At 40.9% G+C, this 27,213-nt stretch overlaps 1 protein-coding gene across 3 annotated transcripts in view; it reads left to right on the forward strand.

The window, feature by feature from the left end:
* The window catches only part of PPARGC1A (PPARG coactivator 1 alpha), a 684,253-nt gene that overhangs the window by 203,278 nt on the left and 453,762 nt on the right, over positions 1-27,213 (forward strand). For 2 of the 3 annotated variants that reach the window (XM_035293952.3, XM_017970644.4), the window contains exon 2: positions 11,052-11,116. The exons of the other annotated variant lie outside the window; for it this stretch is intronic. In XM_035293952.3, the coding sequence (XP_035149843.1) occupies positions 11,103-11,116 (14 nt within the window). In that variant the 5' untranslated portion in view covers positions 11,052-11,102. The remainder of the gene's footprint in view (positions 1-11,051; positions 11,117-27,213) is intronic. 3 annotated transcript variants of the gene reach the window in all.

Raw genomic sequence — 27,213 nt, forward strand, 5'->3', positions numbered from 1 at the left:
GCTTTTTTGAATTTACTAAAAACTAAAACTATATACCTTTGTAAAACCAAAGATTGTTCTCTCTGAGCTCCTATTTGACCACAGAAACCCTTTCAACAAGTTTCTTCCTGCATGCAGCTTGTATTCCTTAACTATGAAATCTGTGCCCAATGTAAGAGCATCTATTATGAGTTTCTGATTTTATCAGTGATAAGGGGTTTGCTGGCTAATCTCCACTCACGTGATTAGCCATCATTCGGCCAGCAACATGCACTTGCAAGGTCATCATCCAAAACTGGACAAGAGAAGGTTTAACCATGTGTTTTAACTGAGTTGGCTGACTGGATGCTGACTGAACTCATAGCAGTGACCTTGGCTAATACTGGATTCTATCTGAGCCATAGCATACCAAACCACCTCACACTGAAAATTAACCCACTGTTTCAGCTAAAATAAAAAAAAGAAAAAAAATTAATCATTATTGTTTTACTGGACTTTATAGTAGAGACTCATTATGCTTGATTAAAAATGTACATGTCAAGATCCAGAACTTTATATTTTAATAAATAAAAATTACATTTTTTTGTTGTTTCAAGTGTTTCCAACATCACAGAGATGTATGAATAAGTCCTTTTAAGGCTCATCCTGAAAAAGAGACTTATAAATACTTTAATTCTACAGTTGATCCCCTAAGAAAAGTTAAATATCACTGTTGTTTGTAGATTGCTAGATCACTACAAAGATAATTCTTTTATAAATACAGATGCTGCCCTTATGGAAATTGCAAGACAGCAAGTAGGTGCCCAAAGGAAAAAAAAATGACATGTTATTAGCTAATAAAATGGTGCTTAGTAGAATTATACTTCTTGGTCTACTTCGTGGCTTCCTTGAACTTACAATGCCCTGTTTTTAGGTTTGGTTTTGAATATGTATTCCTTCTAAAACTTTAAAAGTAAAATATGAGTTTGATTGTCTTGAGCATAAAATGCTAATTACTGATTAACAGTGAATCATGCCTATGAAGCTTCCACCTCCTCACCCCTTTCTCACCCCAAGTCATTCTCCCTGGCATGAATTGATGAAGCTGAAACAATAGCCAGAAGATGAATACACAACACCAGATTGATAGTTACAAAAGAAGGAGCCAATGAATATGTTATTTAGAGCTTATTGATGTAAAAATGAATCCTCAACGTTTTGGCATTTAAGGGGGAAGGAGAAGGGAAAGGGGAAGGAACCTACATTTACTGAGTGCTTAGAGAGTGCCAGGTCATAGAACCAGTCTCCACTTTGGTTCCCTGCTGGGGCTTTTGCCTTTTGTTCTCTGTAGGCTACATTGTACCGAAATAACCGTTCCTCTCTCTTTTTTAACATCAGCTTTTTTTTAAAAAAAAAGAGTGAAGAGGAATTTTATCATGGTATCAGGACATGGAGGGCATTTGCATATTAGCATTTGCGTTTTCCACTTTCATTACTCTGTTTGTTGGTGGGTGGCATGTTGAGAAATGTTGCCCAACCTCTTGCAAATGGCACGTGAATAATCCTGTAATCAGTGTAATGTATTCTGTTATGGGAGTAATCAAGTCATTCAGCTTTGAAGTAAGATCCAATTTTTAGAAAGTGGCTGATGAATGTGGTTTCAGGTATTTAGAGGAAGCTGAGGTACCTAAACTATATGGGTCTTCTGGTTGAATGAGGGAAAGAAGTACTTGAGGAAACTGAAGTGGACCATTCTAAAAATACCTAAGTTTCAGGATATATTTTCCTAGTGGCATAGTATTCAATTTAAGATTTTAAAATTAAACATGTCTGTGTGCTTTTGAATTTAGTGTTGTAGGAAGCTGAGTTAGCTGGTAGCGAGGAATGGGAAGATGCCACCTTATTGTAAATCTGGGGATGGCGCTTCCTCCTGCTCTATTGTTCCTTCCCCAGGTCTTTGCAGCCTGGCGTCCTCATTATTCAAGGCTCAGCTTAAATGTTCTTGCCTCAGGGATGCTTTCCCTGCGCAGGTTTCCCCTGCCCTTAAGCCACACTCTCTACCTCATCTCCCTTTCTTTTTTATTTTCTTCAAGGCCCTTATCACAAACAGCAATTCTTGCTTATTTGCTTACTTACCCTCTTCTGGGATAATGTAAGTTTCTTGACAGCAGAGACTTGGTGTTGCTTCTTATGGTATTCACAAGACCCCAAACAATTCCAGGTACCTTGGAGGCACTGATGAAAGGCACTGATGGAGGCATGGACTGACTGACTGAACAAATGAATGCTAAACCAGTGGCCCCAGGATCTTGGGGCTCAGAGAGTTACTCTCCACCTTCATCATCTGCATCACTAAGCAATCTAACAGAACAGCTGCATTCTTCCTCCTAAAACGAAGCAACTCCTCAGTGGCATACCTTAGGGTCAAGGCTCACCCTAGTCCATGTGGTACCAGGTAGGAGGCCGCCGCTCATTCATTGGGCAGCTCCAGTTCCCAGCCAGGCCACAAGCCAGCAGTCATGCAAAATGCTGCAGTGTCCCTGTTAGTTAAGCTTCCTATTACTTAAGACATCCATTTCAAAAATAACTCCGGCATCTCTCGTTATGTTCTGTTCTTGATTTGCAGCCTGTAGCAATCCAAATCCCATTAACACCAGAGCCCTTGCACAAAGCCTTTTGTTACTGACTTGGGTTAATTTAAAGCTGTGCATTTGTAGCCCCTCTCTCCCAACCTGAGGCTCTTCAATGACTCTCTTACTCCCCTCTTTGGCTCTTGTGCTCCCTCTCTTTTTATTCATTTCCTCTCTCCTTCTCCTCCCTCTTTTTCTCCCTCTTTTTCTTCCTTCTCTCTCTCTTCTTTTGCCTCCTAGAATGTGGGTGAGTCTTAAGGATTTTTTCTCTTTCTGCAATTGAATTCTATGCACGGAAAGAACAATTTTGCCCTAGTTTTCTCTTTGACCACCTCTTCCACTTCAGATGTATCTAATATTCTAACCTTAAGCAAGGTCTTCAAGGAAAGCCCCATATATAAAATCTTCATGTACAAGTAAGCAATTTTTGGACTAATCATAGGTGTATCAACACATCCCTATGGAATTTCTTTTCTTTTTTTCTGCCCCTGGCATTGATGTTCTGGTTATTAAAGTAATGCATTGCTCACTGTGAAGCATTCATATAGTAAAGAAAACCCAGGGTGACTTTAAGCAGAAGGCTTCCCCTGTGTAGTAAGAAGAGGATTTGGCTTTCAAGAGAATAATTAACAAAACTTGTTTTAAGGGCCCGTTTATTGCAGAAAATAGTGGAATTACCTGTCCAAGGGAATGAGATGTGTTCAGATGTTGCCGACGTTTCCCCCAAATGCACTGTGGTCCCAGAATAATGACTTCTTTTTATAGGAAAAGCAGGAGAAGTTGCTTCGGTTCAGTGAATAGGAAACACTGGTACTAGGCTTTCTTGGTTTGCATAAAAATATGCCCAAGTCTGCCTTTTCAACAAAAGCCACTGGACCACATCAGAACCAAATAGGGTATATATTTCTTATCATTTGATTTATTTGTTCTTTTATCAAACCCACATTTCCCAAAGTCTTTTCCATAGAATAACTGTCACATAGGATTTTTCCATGCCAAAGGGTTCCATGGTCACATAAGTTGGGAGAATGTTCATACTATTGTTGCTAGGTCTTGGAGATGTCTGATGCACATTAGCATGTTAAACTATGAGAAAGCCTGAAGCAAAGAGAACTGGGCTATCTCATTTTTTTGTTGTTTTTAAAACTTATTTCACTATGAAGTCTCTCTGTTTTTTTGAGTAACACCTGCAGATATTCCCCAGATCCATTTGGCACAAAAACAAAAAACAGAGGCTGGGCACAGTGGCTCATGCCTGTAATCCTAGCACTTTGGGAGGCCAAGGTGGGCAAATCATGAGGTCAGGAGATCGAGATCATCCTGGCCAACATGGTGAAACCCCATCTCTACTAAAAACACTAAAATTAGCTGGGCATGGCGGCCTGTGCCTGTAATCCCAGCTATGTGGGAGGCTGAGGCAGGAGAATCGCTTGAACCAGGGAGTCGTAGGTTGCAGTGAGCTGAGATCGCACCACTGCACTTTAGCCTGGCAACGGAATGAGACTCTGTCTCAAAACAAACAAACAAACAAACAAACAGACAAACACACACAGCAGAAATAAGCAAAAGCAGTTCTTGTACACCTGCTCTGGGTGCATGGTCTCTGTTTGGGGCTTTTGCATTCCTGTTGCCCTTTTTATTCCTGGATAAGAAGACACATGAGATAAGAACTCATCTCTCTAATCTGTGGTATCAGGCACTGTGCTGGGTGCTTTTTTTGCATTACTGCCTTTGAACTCCAAGTCAGCCTGGGATCTGCATGTTGCCGCTGAAGGTTCTAAAGCTCTAAAGAGGTAATGTGTGTAACTTGCTTGGGCCTCTTAGTGAGATAGGTGGTGGAGTTGAGAGTAGGTTCACAGCGATGTCCTTTTGCCAAGGTATCTTGGTGCTTCCAAAGCTCATGCCCTTCAGCACAGAAAATGCAGTCCTCACGGCACCTTTTCCACTCTTCTAGGCCCTTGGTGGCATTCAATGGTCCCTTTTTGAAAATAAACTATGTTAGGCAGTGTGGCATCACATTCAGACCCATCTTGGTGGAGACTCTGTGGACCCTTCACATGCAAGTAACTGGAAATTGAGTGTGTGATGTGTGTGTATACATATATGCAATTGACCCTTGAACAACATGGGGATTAGGTGTGCCAACCCTTCACACCATTAAAAATCTGAATATAACTTTTTACTCTCCCAAAACTTACCTACTGATAGTCTACTGTTGATGGACAGCTTTATTAATAACATAGTCAATTAATACATATTTTATATGTTATATGAATTGTATACTATATTCTTACAACAAAGTAAGAAATGTTAAGAAAACCCTAAGATCTGGGCAAGATGGCTCAGCTGTAATCTCAGCACTTTGGGAGGCTGAGGCAGGCGGTCACTTGAGCCCGGGAGTTCAAGACCAGTCTGGAAAAAATGTCAAGACACTGTCTCTACAAAAATATAAAAAATTGCGATGGCTCAAGCCTGTAATCCCAGCACTTTGGGAGGCCGAGGCTGGTGGATCATGAGGTCAACAGATCGAGACCATCCTGGTCAACATGGTGAAACCTCGTCTCTACTAAAAATACAAAAAATTAGCTGGGCATGGTGGTGCGTGCCTGTAATCCCAGCTACTCAGGAGGCTGAGGCAGGAGAATTGCCTGAACCCAGGAGGCAGAGGTTGCGGTGAGCCGAGATGGCGCCATTGCACTACAGCCTGGGTAACAAGAGTGAAACTCCGTCTCAAAAAAAAAAAAAAAAAAAAATATATATATATATATATAAAATTAGCTGGGCATGGCAGGGCAGCCCTGTAATCTCAACTACTCAGCAGGCTGAGGTGGGAGGATCCCTTGACCTGGGAGGTTGAGGCTGCAGTGAGACAAGGTGGCACCACTGCACTCCAGCCTGGGTGACAGAGTGAGACCTCATCTCAAAAAAAAAAAAAAAAAAATCATAAGGAAGAGAAAATATCATTCCTATTCATTAAGTGGAAGTAGATCATCATAAAGGTCTTCATCCTCATCATCTTCACATTGGGTGGACTGAGGGGGAGGAAGGAGAGGTTGGTCTTGCTGTTGTTCAGGTATGGCAGAGTGGAGATGGACAAGGTAGAAGGGAAGGCAGGAGAGACAGGCACACTTGGTGTAACTTTTAATGTAAAAGACCCCTGTATAAGTAGACCCATGCAGTTCAATCTGTGCTGTTAAAGGGTCAGCTCTGTGTGTGTGTGTGTGTGTGTGTGTGTGTGCGCGCATGTGTATACCCACGTATATGTATATATATGTCAGTTCCCTTGAATCTACTCCAGGGCATAAAACACAGTAGGAACTTGATGAATATTTATTGACGTGAAATGAGAAATAAACTGCATGAAATATGACAATGGTCCATGCACTCTCTCATCTCTTCTACTTTGTTTTATCACCATTGGACATATATTTACGTGTTATTTGTTTTACATTTACTTGTTTATTTGCTTACTGGGTGTCTCCTTACATTTGGGCTTGAACTCCTTGAGGGGAAGGTCTTTAGATCACTTGTTTACTACTGTCAACCTACAGTAAGTACTCCGTAAATATTTAGAAGAAGAGTAAATGGTCAGATTCAGGTTTTCTACCATTACTTCTCTTTTCAAAATCTCCTCATATTGTTTTCTGTACTTGTCGACTCTTCTCTCTCAGGCGTAGTTAAACTCTATGTAGGACTGTAAATAAAGGAAGTCCAAATCTCAGTTATTCCAGTGTATCAAGTGCCCTGTGTTAATGTGCATGGAGCTGTCTGCAAGGCAGAGCCAGCTACCAACTCTGATGTACAGGAAGTTGTCCAGGCCTGGGGACAGTGTGGACAGTCACCACTTCATGCTTTTTACCATAGCCGTCAGTTGCCCAGCACAAATCTCTTCTGCAGAAACCCAAAGTTAAAAAAAAAAAAAAAAATCCAGGGAGCAACTATGCTTTCATCCACTAAAACCACACCCTGCTGGGCTGCTTAACCTGAGAAGTAAAGGTATTTCAATATAATTAATCTCCTTTGCAATCTTATATAAACCATTCTTGGAAGGGGTCCATAGATTTCGTCAGATAGCCAAAGGGATGTGGAAAGGTCACAGACCCCTGAAAAGCCCTGACTAATAAACAGACTGGCTGGAATATTTTCACTGGTGCCTAGGCAAGGGCAAAGGATTAAAAAATGGGGTTTCTTTACTCTTTGAAGTTTAAAAAATATCGATGTGTTTGTTTCATGTTTGCCTTTGCCTTTTCACTCCTTGTGTGTGGTGGGTACAGTCAGAACCTCACCCCCCAGCCCCGCACCTTCGTGGCAGAAGTTCTTCTGATTGCCTGCAATTTAGGAAGGCAGGCGAAGTCTACTCCTTGGGCAGGGTTACCTTCAATTCTGCGGCCACCAGAATGAGCACAGGACCCCGTGCGGAATGCAGAGTGTAGTTGAAAGGCATCTGCCAAAATGTTTTCTGAGGACGGGTGGAGATCGAAGCACACCCAGCCCTGATTGGATTACCACAGCCCAGAAGCACTTTATCCTCCTCTGCTGCTACTTGGGCTGGGAAGGGAGTCATGGCAGGCGGGGGGCAGTGGGTGCGTGGTGACTTGGCGGGGGCTGGGGAGGCAGGTCTTAGACATATATCTCTTAGCTTTGGGACTGCTGCTGGGAATATTAAACTGCTTGCCCCAGAGATAACAGGGATTCTTAAGTATGGGTCTGTTGATAACTTACCTTTCATTTGGATTATGTTGTATAAAATCTTTGTCAAAACAGCCTTTTAGCATACACAGTTTGGTGGAGGCAGATTGTGGATCAGTAGCTGATTGTATTCAGAGAATAAACTGAAGCTTTAAAAAGGGGTACACTTTCATAATGGCTGTGTGTTGGAGGCAGGGAAGTGGAGGGAAAAAATTAACATGCTGGATCTTTAAGAAGGGGTCCTTTAATAGCTAGAAATTGCAAAATAGGAGAAAGGAATGGAAGAAAGCATGAATGAAATAGAATAACCAGAAATGTATTACAATTAACAAAAATGGTGTTTACTCAATTACATACTCATGCCTAATGTGAAAATAGCTGTAAAAATTAAAAGCCTTTCCTTGGAACAAATTTATTTTCTTGGACCACACAGAATAAAGCAAATCATAATTGGCTGTGATGAATTACATCCAAGGTGAAAAATGGAAATACAGCAGGTAGTCTGCCTGCAGCGTACCTAGAGTCCCTATAGATAGAGAAAGTGTCTTTCTCTCAAGAAACCCGAGGTGGTGTCTTGGTTCTGAGGGAAACCAGATGACCCAGGAAGAGGAGGAGAAGGGCAAGGAGAGGTCCCAAGGATTCAGAGGTGTGTGTGAGTCTGGAGAGGTCAGAGGCTCTGAAGGTTGAGCCATTTGCTCTGTAGGCTGAGGGAGAAAGAGTGCCAGGGCGGGGATTCAAGAATGTGGTCCAAAGTGAGGGAGAGATAGATTTGCCTGGCATTGGCATTTTTGATGGATTGTAGTGATGAGAGATGAAGGCTAGAAAATGAAAGGCAGAAAGAGGAACAATGGAAACATTCTCAATTACCCAGAGACCCTCCCAGTAGGGTGAAGAGGGGCGGGTGATGTGGTGTGCTGATTTCTGGGGTGATCTTCATGAAAACAGGCCAGGGAAACTGACGAAGCAAGCATAGAGCTGGTTGGAATAGGAATGCCTGTGTCTTCCTATTTACGAGAGATGTATGAACCCATGTGCACACAAGTAAGTGGCAAAACTTACTGGGGAAGCGTCAAGGTGGAAATTCATAGCTATTATTTTTGTGGCCTCTAGCTACAAGAATTAACAGGTGAAGATAGTCTAGAGACCCAAACCGGGAAAAAATTGACATTTTAACGTTTTGTCAGGTAGGCAATTTAAAAATAAACTTGGAGTCAATATATACCATTAATGCTAGAGGTTGTGTTATAACAATGTAAAATGCCTTCTTTTTGATAGCAGTTAAAAGGCATGTCATAGGGGGGTGAGGAACCATATATAGGAGAGGCGTATGTGATTGTGACAGCAGCCCCACAAAGCTATTGAAAACATACCACGACTCTGCCCTCCAGAATTAACACCATAACCTATGTCAGGGACTCACTATTATCCTCATATCAGCTCTTGGATTCTGTCCAGTCCCATTAGCGATTCCCATGTTGATTGCTCTGTTACTCGTGAATGTTAATTGCTTCTAAATCTCTTTGGATGTTCAGATGCTTGGGGAAAAAAATCTGACTGGTGAAGGTGTGAGTTTTATTAATGGGCAAGTAAACAAGAAATCTGTTTAGAGACCCAAGTGGAGTGTCTGTGACTCAAGATGCTATAAACAGCTGATGTGGCATCTTTCTTTGCATGTCTGTCATATGTTGGTGGTGTGAGAGAGGGGATGGGGGAACGGGGTTTCAGTGATCACTGCGGTGTTTGCCCAGAATTGGTACACTTATAGATGTAGTTAGACACTCACATTTTTCTCTCCGGTATTTCTGCTTTGCTTAGTATGAAATGATGACCTTGCTACCTTTGAGGGAAGCTTATACTTAGTAAGTGCTATTAAATCAGAAGATGTAAAAATATGAATATAATTTGGCCTATCACCTAGTTTCTGAATTAGAAGGAACTTCAGAAATAAGCTTCTTAAGCTTTATTTTACTCTTGAGAAACAAAGGCAGAGGGAGAGGAGAAGGTGAGGGCTCACAGCACAGCTGGCTAAGAAGCCAGGTCACCCACCTTGCACTCTGGCACTCAAGATAAGGGAAAATGATAAAAACGGGTGTTTATTATATTTTCCAGAAGCATTTCACTGAGCGTTTGTGGAGTTTAAATTTTTTCCTTTGGGTGGAAAAAATCTATGGTGATTTAGTATTGAAATTCATTTATTAGTAATTATAACAGTATCTCAGGGAGAGTTAAAAGAAAAAAGGAAGATCACCCAGTTTAATGCTGTGAATTATGAATTCAATCAATAGTCGTGGAGTGCCTTCATACTAGAAGTTAGCAGTAAAAAAAAATTCCCTATATATACTATTGCTCCCAGATTACAAACCTGTAGGCTAGGATGTAACTGCACTAAATACTCTAAGCAATTGTAACACAATGGTAAGTATTCATATCTAAGCATAGAAAAGTTACAGTATAAATATGGTATCACTGTATTATAATGTTACAGGACCACGTCATATATGTGGTCAGTTGTTGGCTGAAACGTCATTCTGTGGCACCCATTCTGTGGCACCCATTCTGTGGATCGTGAATGTATAGATGGTCAGGGAGACATCACTGAGCAGGTATTTAAGCAGAGGTCTGAAGAAAGGGAAGGGGGAAGTTGTAGAAGAAATACTGCAACAAGATTGGCCCAAGCAAAAGGAACAGCTGGAAAGACAAAGCTCCCAAGGTGGGAATGTGCTTGGGTATTTGAGGATGAGTAAAGGAGTCAGTGCTATTGCAGAGGTGAGTAAGGAGAAGACAGTGAGAGATTGTAACCCTCACATCATGGGCTTTGGGAAAACTCTGGGGCAGACATTTTAAGGAGACCCATATCCTTAAAATATTTCTATAATCCCAAATAGTGTGGCTCATAAACAGAACCGAAACTCATCCTTTTTTTGGATTATTTTCTGAAGGCGCCATCCTTCTGGGATTGGTGTCTGTAACTTACCAGGAATGATTACAAACTATCAGATCTTTCTGTAGAGTGTGTGATTAGCATGGTTCTACAGTAATAGAATTATTGAACCACAGGTTTATAAGTTTCTTGATGGCAGAACCTATGTCATACACATTTTTGTGTCCTCCAAGAAGACACATACAGTTCTAAACTTATACATAGTAAGAAGTCAATAAATACTGATAATTTTTTCAATGCATGAATAAATGGCCTGAAACTGGCATAAAGGATGGAATGTCCTAGAAAGGACTGTTAAAAATACACCCTTCTAAAAACGTTGTTAACGAAATTGCTTCTGATGTATTCTGACTTCCTTGCAATGTTTTTAAAAGACAAGTCCATACGCTGAAATGTGAACGTGAGTGTATAACAAACTGAACAGTAGTAACGTTATTTTCAGGCCAAGTTTTACTAGGATAGTTGCATTTTGTCAATCCAACTTTTTTCTTCCATGTTTTAAACTGGATGTGGGAATTTTTCCAATCTTACCTCTAGTATTAAAAGAATATTGGCGTCTGGGTTCATGAAAACAAGGGGTTACACTTGTCACTGTTTTATCCTAAAATGTGTTTAGTATGTTGAGATTGTGGTGGAAATGGCATAGGAAATATCAGTCCCCTTGGGAAAGATGGGTGGCCAAGATGTATTATGATGGGGAAGGCCAAAATGGCAATTCTTGTTCTCCCATTACTGAATTATCATCATAATGGACCAATAATTAATAACCTATTGCCTTTCAGTATCCCCATCTGCAAAGTGGGGGTAACACAAACTTACCCTCTGCCTTTCAGGTTTTTTGCGAAAATCAGTGAACTAATATTGGTAAAATTGGAGCCCCATGGATGAAGGGTACTTTGTAAGTATAATGCGTTATTGTCATGTTATTTTATGTTATTCCAAAGTGCAAATACCAGATGTCTGCTCTTGCCGTATCAGGAAATCCATAACACAAAATTTCACACCCAGATATTGATAATCTGATTTCATTTGAGGCATTTAATGTATCTGAACTCTAACGTTTTGACAATATGTTGGGTGTAGAAAAGCCACTTCCCTCTGCCACCTTCTGTAAATATAAATTCAAGCAATGCCTACTAGATAATTTGGACAAAATATGTCTGTATATTATTATATGTAAAAATGTTGATATGAACCATGGATATAAATGTAAGGTGTCTTTATTTCTCTTCTCTCAACTCTCTCTTCCTTTCCTTTTAAATTGTATTTAACTTGTATTTTGAGCAGTCACTTTGTGTCTCAAAGAAGTGGTTGATTTTAGGGAGAGACAATGTTTCCATGAGATGAACGATATTTTGTTAAGGATGAAAGTTGATTAGACAGTTTGCTAATTATTGTGTTTCCAGACTTGGAGCAGGGGGAGGAGGCCGACCCCAGTGGTGAGCTAAGTGTGATCACCCCTCCTTATGCAGCTTACAGTCCAGGTGACCTGGGAATTGCCTCCTACCCATGGAATGGCAAAGGCTACAGAAGGGCATGAGGAGACTGTGCGATTCCAAAGCACCTGCTTCAGTAGATTTTCTCCATTGAATGGTGCATCTTTTTATTTTGTCAGGCCAACCAATGCCCTGGAATTGTGTGTGCAACCATCGATTGGCCAGTGCTTAACCCATGGTTTGATCTGTTTTTTTCTTTTAATTGGTGGCTGTCACCCTTTAAAATCTATAGTAGAGAAGTTTAAGATTAGGACTGCTTATTGAAGACTATTTTAGTGAGTAACCCTTGGATTCATGCGGCTGTAGGATCTAAGTCTGCAAGGGTCTTGTATGTCTCATCTAGCCCTATTTGTTGGCCGGTTCTAAGAGTTCCAGCTGACTGAGCCTGAGAACCTCTAGAGGCAGAAAGTCTACAACCTAAAAAGGTGACTCTGACAGTTACAGAATTCCTTCTCAAGTTAAACATAAATCCAAGCTGTATGTATCTCTGCCCTTGGATTCTACTTTTGCTGTTCATCCCTACAATGAACAAGTCTTCCGCCTACAAAATGACACCATTTCAAATATTTAGTGACACCTATCGAGTCTCCCCCTACAGTGGTCTCTTTGTCAGCTTCAGTTCCTTCAACAGCTAGAGGTCACTGCCATGATTCCCAAACTCTTTACTCCTCTGGAAAAGTTCTTATCTGTCTATATGTTTCTTAACAAGCAGCACTGAGAATCTATCTTCTCCAGGCCCCATTCTGCCTCTCAAGACTCCAGAGATCTAATCAAAGTTTTGGAAGAAAATGACCTCTGAAGAAATCGTCTGGAACTACATGCACCTGTGGATTGGTTTGAGTATCAAGACAGCAAAGTCCACAGCCCTCTGTGAGGTGCAGATGATTGACAGGAAGGAAGTTGTTTTGGTGAATAATACAATCTGCTTGCCACCTGTAGACACAGCAGTAGCTTACTAATTCGTTAGAGGTGAATTAAGGTTGTTTACCCATGTTTTAAAGTAACTGTCAGAGTGAAAAAAAGTTCCTACTAAATGAGACCACTCACCTACTTCGGAGTTGCTGTTTATTTTAAGCTGAGTGCATAAATAATATATTAAGATACAAAGGGTGATTTCAAGCATTAGAACACGAAGTCTCCTGTTTACTAACTGTCATTGAACTGAAGAGAATTTAAACAGCTCTGAACCTTTTTGTCTGCGAATGCGAGGCATGAAATTAACTTTCATTTCATAGTTAGCAGAAATCATGACGGCAGACTTGTTGACATGTCTCCTGCCGATCTGGATCATTTTTGATATGCAAGACAAACCTTGGCAACAGAGTGCTTTCCATGTCTCTTTTGAAACAAGACCCCCTCTCTCCCCCACAAAATAACTAGGGAACTCTCTGGGTCACTGAGTCAGTTTGTTCTGGATATAAAGAGGAAAAGTGGAAATATATACTAGTCTAGGTTCTGGGAGTTCCAGTCCTGACTGCTGGCAACCCTCTCTGAAACTTACTTTCTTCATCTGTAAAATGGAAATAATAGCATCTATTTCCACTACTTCACAGGAAGATGGTGAGATCCCAATGAGTTAATTGTGGGGAAATGGATTTGAAAGGCATCAGGTATCACATGTGGGAAGGACAAGACAAGATAATAACAGTTCATGCTATTAAGGCTGTATTCTCAAGAATTTGCATGTATTAACTCATTCACCAAACAACCCTATGGGACAGGTACTATTGTTATCCCAATTTGATCACTACAAAAACAGAAGCGCGGGACAGTGGGGTGACTTGCTCCATCATCTCATAGTTGAATGTTTGCAAAACCGATATCCAAACACCAGGCAACTGGGGTCCAGGGTTTGTTTTTCTATCTCTTACTTGTTTGGGAGAAGTCAGGTTTCTCATATATGATTATGCCTCCTGATCATGCGCCAGTAAATGAAGCATCATTCCTAAAAGGCTGGACGAAATTTACATTGAGAAAATACAGGTATGACTTCTCATTAGCAAGGAGGGCTCCCACTGGGTAGGTATGTAGCAGACTGTATGGATTAATTATGTTTTATGTGTGAAAAGCCTGGTGATCTTAGATGAAAAGCCGTAAGTAAAAAGACCTATTACTCATAATGCTTTCAGAAACAAGAAATTTGATTCACTTTTTGTCCCCTTAAACTTGAAAATGTGATAGCCTATTTCAGAATATAGGGAGAGTATTAGAGAATGAATAGAAAATGTATGGAATGTTTAATTTTGCATGATTACATTTCATATTTGCCGAAGTAACTGAGGCAAATAGAAATGCATAATAGTATCACAGCATACCTATTTGAGGTGTTTTGATGGAGTACTCGGGTTTTACAGTCTGATACATGAACCCTTTGGGATAAGTCCTTATTAAGCAAATGAAAAAGAATGTATTTGTGTTTGCATCATTGACAATATGTAATTTGTACAACTGCTCTTTAAATGTATATTTACACTATATTTATTTGAATTTCAAAAGAGGAAAGAGTCTTAAGTGATTAATGGGAACAAAAATGATGTGAATTTGCAGACATTTTCCCCTGAAATATGCTCAGTCTTTACAGGGATCGTACTTAAATATTGGAGTGACAAGAGTGGGGGTGCTGACTTGCTTTGGATTTCTGAATGAAGCATTCCAAAAATAGGATCATTTCCATAATCCCTGAAAAATGGACAGATTTATGAGAAGTAATCAGCTGAAGGAAAGAATACATTCTGCTCTTCCAAATTGTAAAAATCTCAGCAATTGCTGCTGTGCTCTGGCACTTGTTAATACAATAAGATAATTGCATAATTAAATACACTATGGAATTTCAATAATTGGAAACTTTGTGTTCTCATCACAATATGCAACTTGCTGATGTTGAAAAGCATCAGCAGTGTTTTCTGGAGGCCAGGATCCTTCCTTCATGTCATGCCCGCTGCAGCCTTCTGCAGCTCCTGTTGTGGTTCTGAGACACTTCACTTTCAGGTTATTTTTAGTTGGTTGTATTTAGACAAGGTGAAATTAAGCAGGATGTCCCCCAAAGTCTGACTTACCTGCCCAGGCCATGGAAGTTGAGGATCACTTTGCTAAAAATGTCCCTGGTGCTATCTAGATTGTTCTGTGTAGGAATGGGTGAAAGGCAACCTGAAGAAGAGAGCTTTTGGGAACTGGAAAGTGCCTCTGGGTTAGTAAATGTGAAATTGCTTTGTGGAGCCTCTGAAAAGTGAGGCTCCAGAGCTGAGCTCCTTGGATTCAAACCTGCTGTGGCCTCTTTTTTTCTGTGTTTCTGGAAAAGATACCCAATATATCATATATTTTCTTACCTGTAAAAGGAGAATCCTAGCACCTGTATCTTCGTGTTGGTAAAAGGCTTCATTGAGTTAATATGTGGAAGGAACTTAGAAGACACCAGGTGGTTTGTATCCATCCCTCCAGCTATGTTATCAGGCAATCAAGGGAAAAGTTTCATGTTCATATAAACGTGACAAGTCTTTGAGTAAGAACAAATAAGTAGACTTATGGTTTTGCTCATTCAAGAAATATTTACTAAATACATGATGATGATGATGATAAAAATGATATTACTAACTCAGCGTTTGTCAGATAGTAAGATATTTTAGTAGGAACTTGTCCATCATTGGCATCCCCAGTATCTAACACCCCCATGAACACATACATACAGGATAGTTACTTAACATAGAGTGGGTTCCACAGATGTTTGGGGAATAAATGAGTGAATGATTGCATGGAAGAAATTAGCTTTAACCTTCTTTTTAGGAGTTAGAATTCTGAGTTTGCTGTGGTCTGTCGGAGAACATAGATGCATTTGCTTTTGTTCAACAACAGGGCTAGCACTAGGCAAGTGAGGTGTGTAAGGTGACAGATTGAAAGAGGCACTCACTCTCAGGGTCGCACAAGTGCTTCCTTAAATTTTGTGTCCTAGAGGCCCCACATTTCTCACCATGGCCCAGGCCCTGTTGAATGTGTTAATCTTACATGTATGACTATGCTTGATTTCTACCTGTGTTTGACATTCTGCCCCCCCCAATTTTATTTTGAAAAATGTCAAAGCTGCAGGAAAGTTGAAAGAATAATACAAGCAACACTCTGCACCCCTTTCACTTATCATCAATAGCTAATACCTTGCCACATTTATGACATTTCTTTCTGTATATATGAATTTTAACTGTGTCCTGTGAAAATAAACTGTAGTAATCATGTTGTAACCTTGATACAACATTCTCATTCCTTTGTCTCTGGCACACATGATGTTCAACAGGATTCCTAAATTCTGAGTCTCAAAATTATGAATTTTGGAGGAAAAAGGGCAAAAGAGCACTAAAAGAACTTCGCTGAAATTTGTTTTTCAAGTTTCAAAAACTGCTGATTGAACCTTGTTTTTAGACTATTAGCATACTAACCTATTTAAAATACCATCAATATAAAATGACCAAAATCTTAAATGTTTTCCTGGGTGCTCTGACACCTTCTTTTGCAGAGGAGAGACTTTTTAAAAAAGATATATTCTCTTGACCATTATTTTTCTGAGATCCTTTCAAAAGTAAATGGGAGTCCAATTACAAATACAATGCGATCGTCATTTTCCAAGTCAGGAATTTTCACTGTAAGGGGCAATTTTGCAAATATAATACAGTCTATATTATAAATTTGGTGATATGCCCTCAAGTAGAAAGAATGACACACTTGATTCTGGACTACACTGAAAAACTTACATGAAAGAAAAAAAAAAAGCCCTTTTCTGATAATCTGGAATGTTTCTAAAAATTAAGGTATCTGTCCTACAAAACTATGATAACATTTGACAAAAGGTTGTATTATTTCAGTGGTATTAGGAATGTTTTCTATGGATGCCCGGGAATCTAAGGAGGGGCCTCAGGGCCATGATAGGTGGTAGAGATGGGAGTTAGGGAACGAGATGAGCATTGGAAATCCAGGCCATTCACTCATATTCCACTGGAATAGCTCTGAAATGATGTGCTTTATATTGGGCATCTAAGAATCAGTTTTCAAGAAACTGTCCTAAAGCTAAAAAGAAATAGTTTGGAAACCATAGCATTAGTGGGTAGAAGAAATAGGAAACATTTATCCAGCAATCTTGGCTGGCAGTGAGAAGTGAAAGCTGTCAATTGAAGGGTGGGAGAGGTCAGAAAAACCACAGAAGGCAGAAACGCCAACTAAAGAGCCATCCGGGAGTAGCAAGCAGGATCAAACACCCATGCACACCCTAAGGCGGTGGTTCCCAAACTCCGGTGATTCCTGGTCCTTAACCCAGACATTCTCATTCAGTAGATCTGGGGAGGGACTCAGGAATCTGGTTTTTTAATAGTCACCCTAAGCTGCACAGAAAAAAATTGCCTTAAAGCCATGTTTACATCATAGAACGTTACTGTATTTGGTGTTGATAAAGGTGACCAGAGGTGTAAAAAAATGTTAAAATCAGTCTCACAGAATGCAAGGAAATTTTAGAATGATTTCCTTCCTAAATGCTTACCATAGAAAGAGTTATCCTGAATAACAGGGGAGAAAGAGAGACAATTTTTTTTTTTTTTGACGAAGTCTCTGTCATCCAGTCTGGAGTGCAGTGGCACGATCAGTCTCAGCTCACTGCAACCTCCACCTCGCAGGTTCAAGCAATTCTCCTGCCTCAGCCTCCTAGCTGGGACTACAGGCACGCGCTGCCATGCTCGGCTAAATTTTTGTATTTTTAGTAGAGACGGGATTTCACTGTGTTGCCCAGGCTGGTTTTGAACTCCTAAACTCAGGCAATCTGCCCATCTCAGCCTCCCGAAGTGCTGGAATTACAGGTATGAGCCACCACGCCTGGCCAAGACAGACAAATTAATAGTCACATTACAGTGTAGGTTTACTAAATCTGATAAAAGAGGTACACACCATGAGAGCAGAGAGGGCGCTCCTGTCTGGTTGGGCACTGTAATGTACTCTTGGAAGAGTAAGCTTCCTAGTGGTACCTCATGGCTTAATGGGATATTCACAGGTAGTGGAGTCAGACAGGCCTGGGTTTGAATCCTGACTCTCCTATTGTAGGATCTCAGAAAAATGACCTAATCTCTTTAAGCTGAGTCTTCTTCATAAAATCAAAATAAAGATTAAACTACATGATGTGTGAAAAGTACTGAGCATGGGACAGTAAGTTGATAGATACTCAAGTGGCTGTCATTAAAATAAATGGCTATAATTATATTTATTTAAGAAGGCCTTTAGAATAGGTAGGCTTTCACGGAGAGCAGGGATGACAGCGTATTGTTTATTAAGTTTGGTTTTAGTTTTGGTTGAGGCAGGAAAAGGGGGGCAAAAGAGTACCCCAAAGAGGCCGGGTGCGGTGGCTCACGCCTGTAATCCCAGCACTTTGGGAGGCCGAGGCGGGTGGATCACGAGGTCAACAGATCGAGACCATCCCCGTCTCTACTAAAAATACAAAAAGTTAGCCGGGCATGGTGGCGCGTGCCTGTAATCCCAGCTACTTGGGAGGCTGAGGCAGGAGAATTGTGTGAACCCAGGAGGCGGAGGTTGCGGTGAACCGAGATCGCGCCATTGCACTCCAGCCTGGGTAACGAGTAAAACTCCGTCTCTCACACACACACACACACACACACACACACACAAAAAAAAAGAGTACCCCAAAGAAGCAGGATAGCATAAGCAAATCTTGAGGTAAGGGATGATTTATGCTTTTGTGCATAATAGCTCAGTCTTTCCAAAGTGTTGTTCATGTAGAAGATTCTAGATGGTACAAGTATTTTACAAATATTAACTAATAATATTAATAATTAATTAATAATGTTAATAATCCTCATAGTGACTCTATGAAGTAGGTATTGTTTATCTAACAGACCGTGAAGGCTAAGGCACAGAGAAGTCAAATAGCTTGCCCCAGATCACACAGCTAGCAGTGGCACAGCTAATAACTATGGTAGGCTACTTTAATAATAATGACTTATGCTAATTAATGTATATTAGGAAGCTGTAACTAGCACAGAAAAACAAGGGTTTTTATAGATATCATTGCTTAGAATAATAGTAAGGTTTTAAAAAGTAACTTGATTTAAAATGAATCATATAAAATGAATAGTAGTGGTCATGCCATGAAATATGACCTAAATCCTCTAAGTGTTCCCCAGACGAGTTTGGCCTGGGCCATTCTGGGGCAGTGGAAGACAGTGGTAAGGATAGATTGGACTACCATGGGGGACTATGGCCTCCAAATCACTGTTGTGTGAAACAACAAATCCTTTAAATTATGAGGGAGAAGCAAATAGGTCTGTTGTAGGGTAGGAGGCTCAGGGAAGGAAAGACTTGTAGCTTGATGAGTTCACTCCCATTTCCTGCATTCCACTGCAAGGGGCAAAAACCTCCCCTTGACCTGGACTTTTGAATGGCCAGCCTGAGACCTGTGCTATTTGGGAGTTTTTCCTCCTCTTCGTCCCCCATCCCTTCTCGTTCCTCTTTTCTTCTCTTCTTTTACCTCTTCCCACCTCCTTCTTGTTTTGTGCTTGAGGGCAGATTTCACAGAGTCCATGCCCCAAAAATGCAAATGCCTGTTGCAACTCAATGGGAAAAGGAGTTCAATCCTCTAGGTGGCATTTTAATTTACCTTTAGCTTTTCAGGATGACACCTGTGTCTGCCCCTGTATCTCTCCTCTGGATGCGGTCAGAAAAATCTAAAAGCTCAGATAATCCTAAGCCAATCTATGCTTAGGCTTTTATATTGCAGATGTACCTTCCTATCAATCTGTTTGAGGCTAATATTAAGATGAGTTTGCATTCCCTGAGCAAATGAGCACAGATGTTGGTCCAGAAACTGCAGGAAACCAGAAAGTAATCAGTCACCCTGGTTAAGGAATGGTGAGATAATTACATAGTTCCTTGAGCCTGGGCGTGGTGCACCTGCCCTGCAGGCTCCACATCTGCAGTGTCTTGCCCACGTTACACCAGGTCCTCATATCTAGAGACAACCAGTCTCATCTGGTCCTGCCCATTTCCTCTGTCTTTTCCTGAGCATCATAATCTGTTCTTTTCACCTCTCTATTCCCACCGTTTAGTGCTGTCCTTGACATAAGGTGTGCATTCAATAAATGAACTTCTGCCCATTAGTTAATGAATGATATCAATAATTCCAAATTTCTTGATTCAGATCATGGTTTACTGAACACGTATTGAGCACTTACTATGTGCTAGGTATTGTGCTAGGGGCTTTTGTACTATTTGAATCTTCCGCAACCCCCTTCACCTGTCAGCAGTGGGGAAATTGAGGCTTAGGGAGGTCTGTTTAATCAAAGTCACACACATTTGGCTCTGTGTGATTCAAGTGCAGTTAGCTCCACGTTCAGGCTCAGTTCTCTGATTTCTTTATGTCACTTTTTCCTGCCTTGCCAAAGCACTGAGTGAGTTTCTCCTCCCACTATTAACCTGGGTTTCCTCCCACCCGCTCTTCCAGGACCTTACTATCAACCCTCAATTTGAAGGAAGGGTTCTCCTTCTCTAACTGTAACTGGAGAATTCTGTCTTCATAGTGTGAGACCCTGAATGTCATCAAATGCCACTGCCCACAGTGAGTCCAGGAATGGAAGTCGCTTTTGGAGCTTCCAGCAGGGGCTGCCTGTGAAACAACCATAGGCGAGGCCTGTGTACGTGTCCTGAACACTGCCTCACAGATTAAAATAGGTGTCACGGTGACTAGAAAATTGGATTGGTTAAACCTTCTGGTTTTAGATTGTTTTTGGAGGGTGAGTAACTCTATGATTTTTACTTGTCACAGGCTAAAAAGAAAAAAAAAGTAAGAGTGCAACTTCATAGCTATTTTTCTTTCCTGTATGTTCATAGTGGTTATTTATATCTGGGAAGTTTCCATTGGGATTTAGTTCAGGATATAGACTTGGCAGGGTGGCTTCTGCACTCTGTGGTGACATTTGACAGACTGCAGGGAAAGCAGGATGGATTTCTAATGTCTAGATGGATGGATCTGGGGGCGAAGTGTTGGGATTGGACTGTATTATAAAATGGATTTATGGGTCTGAATCTAAAAGCGGCTCATTGCCTGTCAATATGAGATCTGTATCAATAACATTTGATAAATTAGGCCTCCCGACCCTTTGCTCTGTTTGCTTTATCAACTCCACTTGGCAATAACAATAAAAGACTCTAGGTGGTGAATTTGAAGTGGCTTATTGAGCTTGCCATGTGCATTCCTGACCTTAGGGCCCGGCTCTGTGATCCTGCACATGTTATAACCCCCAGAAGGGCACTGCTGTGCCTGACTTCCTCCCCAGAATTAGACATTCCCCTGCTAAGCTGAATTTCAATATCAGCCTCATGCATTAACCTTGAAATGCTGTGCCCATGATGTAGGTAGCATCTTCATTTTCCAGATGAAGAAATTAAGACACTGAGAGGTTAAATGAGCTGCCCAAGGCCACACAGTAAATCTCAAATACAGCTGGGTTCCAGATAAAGGTATCATGGTTGCTGGGGGAGGGTATGACACTTTCGTTCTCTGTAGTTACAGACTAAAAGGAGCTGAATTTGCACAAAGCTTGCTGATAATATACATTATTTTTTTTTTCCCCAGCAATGGGTGGTGTGGCTGCTATCTTATCTCCAGCTCTTTTGGGAAGGCAGTTCATGTCTCTATTTAAGAAATACAGGGTTCTAGACCAGGCATGGTAGCTCACACCTGTAATCCCAGCACTTTGGGAGGCCAAAGTGAGTGGATCACGAGGTCAGGAGCTCGAGACCAGCCTGGCCAACATGGTGAAATCCCGTCTCTACTGAAAATAGAAAAATTAGCCAGGCATGGTGGTGGGCACTTGTAATCACAGCTACGAGGGAGCCAGAGGCAGGAGAATTGCTTGAATCTGGGAGGTGGAGGTTGTAGTGAGCCAAGATCACTCCATTGCACTCCAGCCTGTGTGACAAGAGCAAGACTCTGTCTAAAAAAAAAGGAAGAAATACAGGGTTTTCTTGAGTTTTGACAGATAATGTGCTTTGTTTAGTCTTTGTAGTCATAAACCAGGGGTGAAGACTTTCTTTATCCCATGAATACTGGCCTTTATGGAATGGTTCTTATAATGCTACAGCTATCTTTCGGGAAGGGAAACTCTGTTCTCAGACAGATGGATATTAGGTGTGGTGGTGGGGAGCAGGGGAAGGGGGTGCAATACACAGAAACAGGAGACACAGTTCTTCTCCGTAAAGTGCTTACATTTTAGTTGGTGGGAATGAGTGAATGCCAGTTTGTATTTCCAAATCTCTTCATTTGTGGGCTGTAGAAATCTATGGTAGGTGAAATGGGCCCTGCAACTCCATTCACAGGATCCCAGCTGCAGCACAATAATCACGAATGATTGCAATGTGCCAAATCCACACACTGCATACACTTACCCAGCCAATCCTGGCAACTACCTCGAGTGTGCTTCACGAAAGTCTTTGGAATTGGCAATCTGTGTGTGTGCCACGTGGGGTTGAGATATAATTCTTAGTGTATAGCTGATCTCTTTGGCGTAAATTATGCTGCTCTTTTACTTTTGAGCGTCTTCTGAAATTTTGAATTAAAACTCTCTTTATTCTGTCTTCATAATGATGATAAGCTGGAATAGAAAACCAAAGGGATAATTATCTGGTGAAATACAGTAAAACTTTTATGAACTGGAGGTAAATGGAGTCTTATCAGATTATCTGGAGGAAACTTTAAAAAAAATTTGTGGCTGAAAATTGATTCTAAAGTATATCATGGAAGCATACTGGCATTTCTAGTTTCTTGCCTTAGTATACATGATATAATGAGGATAACTCAATTTCCCCTTTTGGAGAGTAAGGGTGTTGCTCTACAAAGTTGGAGGTTATCAATTCAAAGACCAGAGGATGTAGGGCTTTAGTGAACTGATGATTTTTTGCTTGAAAATTTTGTTATTACTTTATTTCAAATATAGTGAGTTTAGGAGTACAGTTTTCACAACCTCACTCTTTCTTCTGCACCCAGTCCATATGCTTCAAGACTCAAGGAAGAAGACAATTTCACCTGAAAATCCTGTTGGAAGTGCAGATCTCCCGAGCTTCAGATCTAATTGGTGTGGCATGGCGCTAGGATGTTCGTTTCTGATAAGCACACTGTGCTTTCCTAGCAAGCACTCAACACATGTAGTGGAATATTCATTTCTTACAGGCTGGTATTCTGTGGCTCACACTTTGAGAAACCATGTTAGAGGCAGAAGAGTGGGCTCTAGAGCAGGATCCCCGTGGAGCAGGGGATGGGGTTTGTGTTAGAGGAACCCGGCTCTCGGAAGATGGTTTCATGGGTGACTTGGTGGTGACTTTTAGTCAATGACCAACTAGTGATACAATCTGATAGAAAATTTAAAACTTATGCCTTACCCCAAATTTGTTTACAAACATCTATTTATTAAATTAATTAATTTGTTTTTGACAGTGTCTGGCTCTGTCACCCAGGCTGGAGTTAATTTGTTTTTGACAGGGTCTGGCTCGGTCACCCAGACTTGAGTGCAATAGTGTCATGATGGCTCACTGTAGCCTTGAACCTCCCAGGCTCAAGCAATCCTCCAACCTCAGCCTCCTGAGTAGCTGGGGCTATAGATACATGCCACCACACCTGGCTAATTGTTGTAGAGAGGGGGTTTCACCATGTTGCCCAAACTGGTCTTGAACCTCTGGGTTCCAGCGGTCTGCCCGACTTGGCCTCCAAAAGTTCTGGGATTGTAGGGTATGCCCGGGCACAAACATTTGTTGAAGATGTGTCTTTGGGATTCCAGAGTCTGAATGAGAAACAGTACAATATGAATCACAGGGAAATACATTTATTATGAGAGCAAGTTTTTTATAGTAGGAAGAATTTAGTTCATGCCAATAATGTATTATTTGATTGATATTATTGAATTACAGAAATATATAAATATTATTTGATGGATATTAACAGATTATAGGAAATCTATGAGAAAAAAAGAACACCAGAAAATTATTGCTTTAGAGTTATCCATCTAGCTATTTCTGTACTAGAGGAGCAAGCATTATTTAAAATTGTTGTTGATTCTATCAAATAGAGAAATTATTCATAGAGAGCATTTTCATTACCTTCAAAGCAACAACAGTACTAGGACCAAGCATGAGTGTGCGTGTGCGTGTGTGCACGCGTGTGTGCACGTGTGCATGCACATGGCTTGCAACTACATATCAGCAAACAAGCCATGTACTAATAATAAGACAACAAATAGCAACAATTTAATTAAGCACGATTTATGTCAAAGTATCCGAATAGGGATATGATTACATAATTATATGTAAAAATTGGAGGCAAAGAAGAGATATTTTTCTTTTCTTATATTCAGCTCCACATTCTGCCATTGTCTAGCAGCTGTATTTTGAGCTGCCAAGCCGGGTCTTGACTTGGTCCAAACCTTTTCTGAGAGAATGGTCTATGCAAGCTGGCAGGTTGTCAAGCTGTGTGTGGTCCTCGTACCAGCAAATGAGTAAATCAGAGTTATAAGTTGCAAATGTGCCTCAAATTAACTTCTGCATAGTAGGGAATGAACTTGGCATCATTTAAAGTCCAGCTCAGTGACAGCCTTCTCTCTCAGCAGCTTAATCAAAAAGATGATGGAAAACTGTGGCATGGTGGGCCTTGAAGCTTCTGCAGGGTGTGAACTCAGTGTACTGTGCTTGAAATGTCACATTCTAAGAGGTCCTGGAATTGCCAGGCTCAGTGTCATATTGCGCTGTGGGCTCTGTTCACATGATGCAAGCAGTGCTTATCTGACCAGGCCTAAAATAAGACGCTCCAATGCTTTATTTATGAGCTTGGGGCCACCCAGGCTCATGATGTAAGTAACCTTGGGGTACGCAGTATTTGATCACTTCAATTCCCATTAACTACCTGTTTCTAAATGGGGAAAAGCATTTACCCAGCACATTGTGTTATTCATGAAGACACAAAAGCAGCCTGTTGTGCTGTCACTGAGACTGATTTCCATGTAATGCGATCCAGCTGTTGAACGCTGCAGATTGTCAGTTTCTAATGTTAGTTTTCTCTTTCTTTCTTTTTCTTCTTCCTCTCTTGTTCTTTCTCCATCCTTCTTTTTTTTCTCCATTCTTAAGAAAAAATTCGGCCAATTCCAGATACTGCTAGCATGTAACTGTATATCGAGGAGTTATGAGCTATTCCCCTTTTCAATATAGAAGGTCACAAGTTGGCAGCAGAGAACTCATTTTATGTAATGCTGAGAGCATTTAGTGCAGCGTTTCTTGACTACCGTGCTATTCATGTTTTGGATGTGATAGTTCCTTGTTGGGGGGCTGTCTGTGAATTGTAGAATGTTTGGGGCATCCTCGATTCACCAGATGTCAGTAGCACCTATTCATTTGTGACAACCAAAAATGTCTCTAGACATTTTCAAATGTCCTCTTGGGAGCCAGATTGTCCCTGGTTGACTTAGTGTGACAGCGTACTGGGTCTGCTAATGAAAATCTCTGTGACTCCCCTTGAAACTGTACAGAGGTGGTTATTAGATGTGGATTGGGAGGCAGAAAACCTGGGTTTGAATCCTGGCTCTAGCACTTACTGGCTGTGTGACTTTGGGCAAGGTCTCTCTAAGCCTTAATCTCTTCCCCTATTAAATAAGAAAGATAACACAAAACTTACAAGGTAACTGAACACCAGTGAACTAAAATGTCAAAGAATATGTCACATGATACATGCTCAAAAATTGACAATCTGACAATAAGACCTAATATTTGAAATATTGTCATTGTCAACTTAAAGATGCAGACAAATCAAAGGCAGTTCTATGTACCCCTCCATTCATGTGTTGCTCAATTCTGGTTTTATCCTTTTTCTCTTCCCCTCTACTTTTACCCCTGGTATTTGTGGGTATTCTTATATTTGAGGAATAGATTAATTATGGCCAAAGACATGAGACTGGGAGATTGGAAAGAGAAATTGTGAGGGGCCTGGAAGAGAACTGTTTCCTGGTGGGATTATTCTATTAGAAAGCCCCATGGGAGGTGTGGACAATTCATTTAGTTTACTGAATGTGAAAATATAGGAAGAGTGTAAAAACAAAGAAACCCTCAACATGCCATTTATATGAACCCTACTCTTCACTCAACAAATGCCAAATCCATCTTGGGTGTTTTGCTTTAGAAGACAGTGAAATCGCTTTCTTTATTCAGGAATGAGGGTGACAAATGTTAAATCTGTTTTCTTGGGAAACAGCTGAGAAAACAGTCAAAATGATTCCATGTGACTAGCACAATTTTCTGCCTGGCTCGTCAAAGTCTGAATCTCTTTTGAGCTGTATCTAAATCTAGAAATAAGGGCCAGGCAAAGGAGGAAGGAGTAGCCATCAGACAGCTGGTTAAAGCTATTATCTTTGACATCTCTCTTTCAGCCTTCACACCTATATTGTACAGAGCCTCTCAAGTCTGCTACCTGCCAGCAATTAAGAGAACCTTGGCAAAAACCCTACTCTTTCTGTTTGCCATGACACTCTCCTTTCTGAGGGTGTTGCAATTTCATTCATTGCTGCAGCTCTCTTTTCCTTACATCCATTCTCTTTCTAGTCTTTTCTAGTTGCACCATAGCACACAAGGGTAGGAAGGGATATGAATGATCATCAAGTTCATTGACTGAATTACTTCCAGACCATTCCTGATACATTCAATATGTCTTCTCCTTGTATGATTTCAGAGATGGGGTGTTCACTGCTAGGTGAGGTGAGATGCTTGGCTGCTGATCCACAGTCTCTAATATCTGCATCTGATATTCTTCCAACAAATGCACGATGAGGACCCACTTTGTGCTGGGTTCCAAATATTAATAAAATATAGCTTCTGCACTCAGGGAGTGAATTACGGTCATGATGGTACATTGAATGGATGTAAATTATTCATTTACTCCTTCATGAGCAGATCTGGTGAACCAGGTACCTTGCTGTGGGCTAGGGATATAATGGAGCAAGAATGCCAGCCCTACCCTCGTGGAAGTTTCAGTCTAATGGAAGAGAAAGACATGAGTCAGAAATTCACTTCCATGAAATATAATAAAATTGCAATGAGGAAAAGGAGCATGGTTCTGAGTACATACAATCATAAAATTTGACTCCAACTAGTGGAATAGGAGGATGGGGAAAGGTTTCCCTAACAAACAGACTGTTTTTCTTTGAGTTGTGAAGGATGATTGGGAATTTATGAGGTTCTGAGGCTGGAGGGGTGAGGAGGGGCTGGCATCCCCATCAAGAGGATGGAATTGCTATGACAGGAGTGAGCATAAGGACTCTGGGAGTGTGGGAACCAGCAGGACTGGAGTCCCAGAGGGCAGAGGTCAGGAACTTAGCAGGGCTTCAGGGGCTATAGATTTTGGTCTTTATCTTAACATCAAGGCTAAGGAGACTTTAAGAATTGTTTAGGGGGTGAAGGTGACAGACCTGGTCATGGTTGGCTATGGTACAGA

This window comes from Callithrix jacchus, chromosome 3 (assembly GCF_049354715.1).
Source record: "Callithrix jacchus isolate 240 chromosome 3, calJac240_pri, whole genome shotgun sequence".
Classification (NCBI taxonomy): domain Eukaryota; kingdom Metazoa; phylum Chordata; class Mammalia; order Primates; family Cebidae; genus Callithrix; species Callithrix jacchus.